Source organism: Bufo gargarizans, chromosome 1 (genome assembly GCF_014858855.1).
Source record: "Bufo gargarizans isolate SCDJY-AF-19 chromosome 1, ASM1485885v1, whole genome shotgun sequence".
In the NCBI taxonomy this organism is placed as follows: Eukaryota; Metazoa; Chordata; class Amphibia; order Anura; family Bufonidae; genus Bufo; species Bufo gargarizans.
The window spans coordinates 369187743-369197310 of record NC_058080.1 but is presented as its reverse complement, the minus strand read 5'-3'; the positions used below and the strand labels follow the sequence as shown (position 1 = coordinate 369197310).

The window sequence follows — 9568 nt, the reverse complement described above, 5'->3', positions numbered from 1 at the left end:
GCTGATCGGCGGAGATCTCCGGTGTCGAAGCCCTGTTGATCAGATACTGAAGACCTATCCTGAGGAGACAGCATCAGTATTAAACACTTGGAAAACCCCTTTAAGTTACAGATGACACTAAATACTATTCTAACCTAAAGAAATACATAATTAATTGTGTTACTAATTCATTATCTGCAACTGCCAAAAGATAGGAAGGCTCAAGCAGGGGATCTGAGAGTCACATGTTCCTCATGAGCCATGGATAACATTCTGGACTGAAAATAGTCCGTTGAGTGGAAGCATGTTGGACATTTACTATTAGAATAATTTGAGAGAGCTCTTTTAAAAGCTGCAAAAATACATTTATTCACCATAGATTTCAGGCCTCAAACAGGTTGCTGTATTGGGGATTTATAATACCACACAGATCCTGGCTATAGGGCTACATGAGTTCTGTTGGCCCCAACTGTACTCCCACTTGCCTTCAATTCAAGACATACACTCACCTAAATAATTATTAGGAACACCTGTTCTATTTCTCATTAATGTGATTATCTAGTCAACCAATTACATGGCAGTTGCTTCAATGCATGTAGGGTTGTAGTCCTGGTCAAGACAATCTCCTGAACTCCAAACTGAATGTCAGAATGGGAAAGAAAGGTGATTTAAGCAACTTTGAGCGTGGCATGGTTGTTGGTGCCAGACGGGCCGGTCTGAGTATTTCACAATCTGCTCAGTTACTGGGATTTTCATGCACAACCATTTTTAGGGTTTACAAAGAATGGTGTGAAAAGGGAAAAACATCCAGTATGTGTCAGTCCTGTGGGCGAAAATGCCTTGTTGATGCTAGAGGTCAGAGGAGAATGGGCCGACTGATTCAAGCTGATAGAAGAGCAACGTTGACTGAAATAACCACTCGTTACAACCGAGGTATGCAGCAAAGCATTTGTGAAGCCACAACACGCACAACCTTGAGGCGGATGGGCTACAACAGCAGAAGACCCCACCGGGTACCACTCATCTCCACTACAAATAGGAAAAAGAGGCTACAATTTGCACGAGCTCACCAAAATTGGACTGTTGAAGACTGAAAAAATGTTGCTTGGTCTGATGAGTCTCTATTTCTGTTGAGACATTCAAATGGTAGAGTCCGAATTTGGCGTAAACAGAATGAGAACATGTATCCATCATGCCTTGTTACTACTGTACAGGGTGGTGGTGGTGTAATGGTGTGGGGGATGTTTTCTGGGTACACTTTAGGCCCCTTAGTGCCAATTGGCCATTGTTTAAATGCCACGGGCTACCTGAGCATTGTTTCTGACCATGTCCATCCCTTCATGACCACCATGTACCCATCCTCTGATGGCTACTTCCAGCAGGATAATGCACCATGTCACAAAGCACGAATCATTTCAAATTGGTTTCTTGAACATGACAATGAGTTCACTGTACTAAAATGGCCCCACAGTCACCAGATCTCAACCCAATAGAGCATCTTTGGGATGTGGTGGAACAGGAGCTTCATGCCCTGGATGTGCATCCCTCAAATCTCCATCAACTGCAAGATGCTATCCTATCAATATGGGCCAACATTTCAAAAGAATGCTATCAGCACCTTGTTGAATCAATGCCACGTAGAATTAAGGCAGTTCTGAAGGCAAAAGGGGGTCCAACACCGTATTAGTATGGTGTTCCTAATAATTCTTTAGGTGAGTGTATGTTGTATTATAGTGGTATTCTCTCCTAGAAACACTGGGGAATAACGGTGCTTCATGGAGGCACCAGATGATGGCAAACAAAGGGGCTACCGGTCTGTGCTGTGGACCTATAGTGCAGTCTATGTACCACACGGGAATAAGCTAATGCAATATTTTTCTGTGGAACCTTGTTACTATCATAAGTAGCTTTCTGCTCTAATAACGGATAGAAATACACTTTCCCATTGAGAGACTGATAGTATTTAATTCCTTTGTGGTGAGAGGGAGAATAAAGTCTATGGCAGAGTTATCAGAATTGGTGCAAAGTGAAACTGGCTTAGTTGTCCACCAACCAATCAAATTCCAACTTTCATTTTTTAGAGCTCTTTTGTAAAATGAAAGGAAAACCAATTGGCTGCTAGGGGCGACTAAGTGAGTTTTCCTTTGCACCAGCTGTGACAAATCTTCCCTATGTGTTCAAACCAGAAGTTTGATAAATCAGTCAAATATCAACAAGGCTACTGCTGATTGCATACACCAGTGGTATAAAATAATGATCTTACCCTACCAGAAAGTTATCAATTCTGGTACCTTTCATCTTTTATTCTTCTTATTATTATAAAAGCATAAAAAGTGTTATACTTGCCCTAAGGGTGCTTTCACACATGTCGTTGTGATGCAGTTATGAAGCCAATATCACGAGTGAATCATAATGAGAGAAGAATGAAATAGAACACATTCTACCTCTAGGCTTCAAAACCTGCACATGGGAGACATGCATTTTTCCATGTTTGTACATGACCCCAGTAGAGGCAATTCTTCACTTCAGGGGACTTAGAACTTTAGTTTAATAAAAATAAGTTAAAGGCTGTGGTGCTGTATGTGTTAATATTCAGTCTTCACGAGTCTCATTTCGCATTCCTTTACCCATATGGGAATGTTTGACCTTTTCAAATCTACCATCTGTACGAGTTTGTATGCTGTAAATACTCACGCTGCATCTTCTTAAATTCTAGGTGTGAAAGAGAAACTACACGTTGGATCCAATATTTCTTGCTATGTGGGAGGGCCTGAAAAACAGCAGGATTTTCACAGGCAGGAGGATTGCTTAAAGGAAGAAAAGATTGCTGGGTCTTCAGTCCATCCAGATGGTGAAAAGTACATTAGTCTGAGACACCTGGTGAATTTTTGGAAGCATCTAATATTTTTATGAGAAAATCATTATCCCATAAAACTATATTCTGCATTACACATGGCAGAAAGCCAAGAATTAAAACCGAGAACTGCCTTTCTATAGGTCCATAGTGAAAAGCTAAGAGAGAGACCCTGTCCTGTTTGATGCCACCTGATACAATGCCTGCTGCCTGCCAATTTCTGGTTAACTGATGATGTCTTGGTGTCTCTGCTACTGCATGTTAGTTACTGCTAAGATCCAAAATATAAAAATACCTAACATTATATAACCAGAGGCAAAGCTGCCAATTGATTCAGTTAAAGCCTGCTTCATATAAAGTACATGTAGTGTATGCCTACTGTTGCTATGCAAGCGCACAGAATGAATGCGAACTCACGCAGCCATACAAGACATGGCTTTAATATGAGCACATATAGCGGCTATACCAAGAGGTTATATTTGCTATTCTCATTTGTCTAAAAGATAATTGCCAGGTTTTATCCATGTGAACTTATTGTAAGTGTAAATTCTCTTTGCACAAGCTTAGATAATCTGAAGGCTCCTGATTTCTAGCAGTCACAGCAATGTACAACGTTCTGTAGATACAATATTAATGTTTCTTCATCATCTGAGTTTACTTAGGTTAATTCTCTTTAGGCCTCTCTATGAAATGATGTTGATTTGTTAAAAGATGAAGATTAAAATTGCTGCTATAATGTACGGGGCTCTGCAGTTTCCTATTGCAGTGGAAGCTCAACACTCTTCCATTTTCTGATTGAAGGTGTGCAAGTTTTCTAGGTAGGAAGTACTACCCTCTGCATTCTAGCTGTCAAGTGCAACGCTTTGCAGTGCTTTGTGCGATCACGTGCAGGGTGCTATCTTGTTTGGTCGTTACTTTGTACGTAAATGCATTCACCACTGCAGAGCAAACAGCTCTCTCTCTCACACACCATGCACTCTATCATAGCTTCTTCGTTCTCAAAGAAAGGGCAAAAGTGAAGTCAGTGGAATCTCTTTCTCTCCAAGGAGAGTATCTCTTTTAAGGCTGCTTCCCTTGTTCAGCACCTTTAGTTTAAGTGACATCTTTTTAGCACTTCCAGCCACCAATCCATCAAAGAAAAAATCTTCATTAAACACTGGGTTTCGGCTGTTCTTGATAATAGTGCTTCTCTGACGGTGAACTTTACCAGGATTCAGATAGAGAACCACACAGCAGTTTACTCCTTTCAGATCACAAAGCTTGTCAAAGAGATGCTCTGCTGCTATTAACCGTACTCTTAGACGGGCATTAGATGGGTCATACTCTGCCGACAGTCTCATACTGCCTCCTTTACTGAGCACCACATTATGCTCCTTCTGTAGAAGGTCCAAAGGTAGCACACCTTGTTGTCCAGGACCTAAACCAGTTCCTTTAGCACCTCTTACTCTTCGTCTTGGCATGCTGGGACTAGTGTCAGCAGAACTGCACTCATCTGTGGACAGTGAACTGTTTCTAGCAACCGAGTGCTTGAGTTTGATGAATTTTGATTGTGTGTCTGGTGTGAATATTTTCAGCAGAGAAACTGAGCGAGAAAGTAATGGTGAACTGAATGGTGAGGACTCAGCTGAGGAGCAGGTATCACTTTCACCACCACTAAAATACCGGTATGGATTCATCAAAGACATTCCAAAATCTGAAGTGTTTAACTGGGATCCTCCTTCTGTTCCACTTCTTCTTTGAGAACTAGGTGAACTAGACTGTGATGGACATGGGGAAAGAGACCCCTGGTCAGTGTGAAAGAGGGACTCTTTACGTCGAGTATGTGGACTTTCCATTAGGGTCACAAAACCATATGATGTCTGGGCCTTTGGGACATATGGAAGAGACATGGCAGATTGAGATTGTGGGTCTGCATTGGTACCTAAGTCTTCCTCTGAAGCCCATTCATCTGCACTTTCAATCTGAATGATGTGCCGGTTTGCAGATTTCACAAGGTTTTTGCTCTCTGAAGAAGCTTTGGTTGGTAGACGAGGGCTGCGTAGTGGACGTCTGCCTGACAAGTTTTGCTCAGAAGCCGAAGTGCCTATATTAGGTTTGGACTGTACTCCCTCACCTGCTGTAGCACCTTCAGCTCCTCCTTCTGCTGGTATACTAGTAAGTTTTGGTGGGATAAAAAAGTCAGGAATCTTGTCTGGAGTCAGCACATTACTGTATGATCCACCTTTTCCCTGTTTGTCACCAGATTCTCCTACTTGTCGACCACTGCTGTGATCCACTGTGCCTCGGATCCTCTCCAGCAGCCACATTCTGTGTCTTATATACGGTAGTGTGAAATTGTGTTGTCACTGGATATAGATTGAACTGCCTGCAAAAGAGAATAAATGAAATTTTTATTTTACAAAGTAGTTTACAGTCACACCACTATAATCCACTTCTGCTTAGTGATAATGATCTTATATCAAGTGAACCTAAAGAGGTTGTCCAAGTTCAATACAAATATTGGCAACCCCTATACATGGCCTAAAACAACAAATGAATGTTTACTCACCTGTTTTCTCTCCTGCTTCTTCCAGCACTGAGCTCCAGTCCTCCTGCTGCTGACGTCATCTTCCTGACTTATGCAGTGATGTTCCGTGCACACAAGTCACCACTGCAGCCAATCTCTTGGCCTCAGCAGTGCACAGAACATCTCTGCTGAGGCTAATGACTGGCTGAAGCAGTGACTTTTGTTCACAGAACATTAACGCTGCAGCCAGGAAGACAAAGAGTGGCAGCAAGGACCAGAACTCAGCACAGGAAGAAGCAGAGAAGAAAATTGATGACTATTCATTCATTTGTTATTTTAGGCAATTTACAGGGGTTTGTCTGAGTTCCACTTCAGTTTCCTAATGACAGTATATTCTAGGCTACATTCACATTTTTTTCAGTACTAACCACTTTATTGAAGCATTTACAATTCAGTATGACACTTTGCTATGCTTACTGCTTATTTTAAAAAATTTCTTTGCATTTGTTATCTTTCTAAAAAAAATCCTTATTTGATTTAATGCAAACATACAATTACAGATTACAAACTTGTATAGATCAATCACATCCCTGACCCTCCACCCATTAGCTGCAGACACGGAAAAAAAAAGAAAAAAGAGGCAAAAAAAAACTTTAAGAAAAAAAAAAGTGATGTGACCTTTAATCATCGATCCTAGACTTTATAAAATTATTGAGGTTATATTCCCATGAGCAAAATCTACTGCTGATTCAGCAGTAGAAAACAGGCACATTCAAAATGCCATCAATAGCTTCCCAATGACTTCAAAGTAACAAACTCCACTATGCACATTTTTTCCGCAGCTGCTTTGAAAAATGGGACACTACTTTTTGAAGCAGATTTGATGGTGGTGTTCCATAGAAGTCAAAGGTAAGGGGGTAAATTACATTGATAGGTACGGTAGGAGATGTATCTGGACTGCATATTGCGGTATTTCCACCATCAAAAGAGACATGTTTTGATTCTGTTATTGATCTGCCAGTAATCTATTTTGGCAAAAACAGAAACCTTTTTAAGAGAGATCTCATGTTCTGCTTTTATGTTACGCATACAAGTATTGTCTAAAATTGACATTCCAGAGGAATGTATTTTGTATTACTGTAAGAATTGCAGTCCAAAGCTTCTGGATCTCTACACAATCCAAATAATGTGCATGAAATTTGCATCCCACTGCCAACATCTAGGACAACACAAAACGGTACATACAGTGATTCACACGTTTATTGGAGCAAACCTTTCTGTCTTTTTCAATCAAATCAGGCAAAAGATTCCAAAAGTGGATCTCCATAAAGTATTCCTTGGGAAATGTATTCCTTTATTATCTCTACTGAGATCCTTTTGTACTTTGGGTTAATGAAAAAGGAATTAGAAATTGATCTCCCCCTCCTAGTGTGAAAGTAGTCTTAAAGGGGTTTTCTATCTTCGGGGCATTTGAGGCAGACCCCCCACATGGCCGGCCTTGTGGAGGGAAGCTTACTTACCTACTCCCAACCCCTGAGTTCCAGCTCATTTGCTTTCCCACTGCATCTTTCTGGTTCCTGTGTATCAACATCCTGTTTGACATGGGTCATGTGGCAGCTGCATCCAATGGCTGGCTGCAGGGATAACGTGTTCCCCGTGCCCAGTGACATGACACAAAGGGGACTCGTCAACTCTGTGGCCAGTATTTGGCTGCAGGGAACTGAAGCAAGGCAGCGACAATTGGGGAACAAAGGAGCCAGAACCCAGAGGTGGTATGCTTCCCTTCAAAGGTTTGGCCACATGGCGGGTGAAAAGCCCCTTTAATAACAAATTCAACTAGAAATACTCTCCTGAATGGGGAGAGGGGACTAAGACACCTCCGGCAGACGCTTATCTCTCCTAACACCATGGGCATGTTGAAATCCAACAGTTTAATCTTTCTTTCCCACAACAGCTGCTATCGGGGGAAGGCTATGAGGCCCCCATACACTTTAGATGGTCAGCCAATCTTGCTAGTCATTGGATGGTCATGACACCTAATCCCACCTTTACGCTATAGACATTATAACATTGTTCCTATCCTTTCAATCTAGCCCATATCTGGAATCTTCCATAACCTTTCCTTGCTTCATTGGTGAAGTCTCCAGTATGACATACATGTGCCATTTTAGGACTGTCTTGATGAGACAAAACCTTTAAGCCAACTCTTGTTTTATCACTTATAAATAGGGTATACGCAGAAAAAACTTTTTTTTAATTTAAAGATTGAAAATTGCTATTACTATTATATTATTACTATTGTCGTTACTATAATTTCAGTTCATTAAAGAAAATTGTTTCATTAGCTGTGTGGGAAAGGAACACAATGAAAGTCAAAAGATGTAAGTAGTATACATGAGCTAACATATAATCAGTGTGTCAAGTCGTTTGTAATTTCGTTGTTGTGTAAGGAGTTAACAAGTGTACTGTTGTCAATTGGATTATTGAATGCCTTAGGATATTTGGCACAAGCAGGCCTCATACTGCTCCATTAGTCACATGCTTCCTGGCTTTTTATACAGTCTGTTAGACTGGCACACTCCTCCTTTTACCATATACATGGTTTATGTGCCTTTTAGCACTCAACAGTTCCAGATAGGAGGTGGCAAATTATTTTTATTGTTACTTATTAAGGCAATACAGAAAGTGAAAGCTTCTATATGTAGCAATAGCAAATCAACAAAACTTCTGCAGCAAGATCAATTTCTTAATTTTCATCCACATTTGGGGCCTGCATCTATGGCCAGAATGGGGCCTTCAAAGAGAACGAAGAGCAAGCAGCACTTGTGCGGCCATTCTCTGCTCGCGGCTTGGCTATTTTTGGAAGTCCCATAGTGGTGAACGGAGGGGTTGCTGCACTTGCGCAGCTTGCTCTCCATTCACTGGAGAAAGGAGTGAGTCCCAACTCCCAAAGTTAGGACTCGTACCTATCTGACATTTATGGCATATCCTAATGATATGCTATAAATGTCCCAGATGAAACAACCCCTCATTAATTATTGAAAGGATTGGGGCACACGGCAGACTTTCATTGCAATGGACGATTTAAAATTCAAACCTTAAAGGGGTTGTCCAGGATTATAAAAATATGGCTAGTTTCTTCCCAAAAGAAAACAGCACCACCATAACCACGGCTAGACAGAAGTGTGCTACAAAAATGTTAAAAACCATGGGGAAGGTTTATCAAAACTGGTATGAAGGAAAACTGGCTTAGTTGCTCAAAGCAACCAATCAGATTCCACCTTTCATTTTCCAGAGGAGCTCTGAAACATGAAAGGTGGAATCTGATTGGTTGCTCTGGGCCAGCAAGACAACTTTTACACCAGTCTTCATAAATCTGCCTCCATGTTCACACATTCATGCCATATTGGAAAACCATATTGCATCTAATGATCTACGATGCATCATCTATTCAGTCATTATTATGCAGCATCTAGCTTCTATGATATTATGCTACAGCTATGAAAACATGTAAACCAGGCAATAACTAAATGTATAGCATACTAGAGGGAACACTTGTTTTTCACCAGAAGGTGGGCACCGAGACCAGGCAGAGGAGATGCTGGCAGGCTGCAGGGTTTTGAATGCTGCAAACTGTAGGGAATCAATTGCTCTCTCGCTAAACACTGAGGTACAGAAGATGGTCAGAGGACATTTTTTACTTTCTATAAATGGTAAAGCAAATTGTAATATTGCTTTGAGTAAGGTAATAGGCTTGTTCTCTAGAGAACATACCAAGAACTGGAAAATGGCTATTTCTACATAGCTGAGTAATAGCTGGATATGCTGCAGCTTTCACAGGATGCTAGGAGGCTCGGAGTATGTTTTATACCCTCTTGCTCCAGGTTTATCAAGCACTAGATAGAAAGACTGATTGCATTTGAGATTGTTATGGCAGAACATTGAATGAGTTTCCTCTATGTTAGAAATTCTATCACAAAGAAGCGCCAGGTGATAAATATATGAGGGAACAGGTGAAGAGGCTTCCCTTTTAGTTCCAGTAATTTCTTGGAACCAGAGAATTACGTGGTATCCCATTGACAATGAGCACTATATGACAAAAAGAACAGGATTCTGTGATGGCTAACCTCCGGCACTCCAGCTGTGGTGAAACTACGGCTCCCAGAATTTTCCATTAATTTCTGTGGAGTTCTGAGAACAGCCAAGCAAGTGTGCATCTTGGGAGTTGT

The 9568-nt window shown here is 41.1% G+C and overlaps 1 protein-coding gene across 1 annotated transcript in view; it reads right to left on the bottom strand.

The window, feature by feature from the left end:
* Nucleotides 1-1599: 1599 nt before the first annotated feature.
* C2CD4C (C2 calcium dependent domain containing 4C) overlaps nt 1600-9568 on the bottom strand; it is a 33196-nt gene continuing 25227 nt past the window's right edge. The window contains exon 2 of the mRNA XM_044284565.1: nt 1600-5198. Within this exon, the coding sequence (XP_044140500.1) occupies nt 3832-5139 (1308 nt within the window). The 5' untranslated portion in view covers nt 5140-5198 and the 3' untranslated portion in view covers nt 1600-3831. The remainder of the gene's footprint in view (nt 5199-9568) is intronic.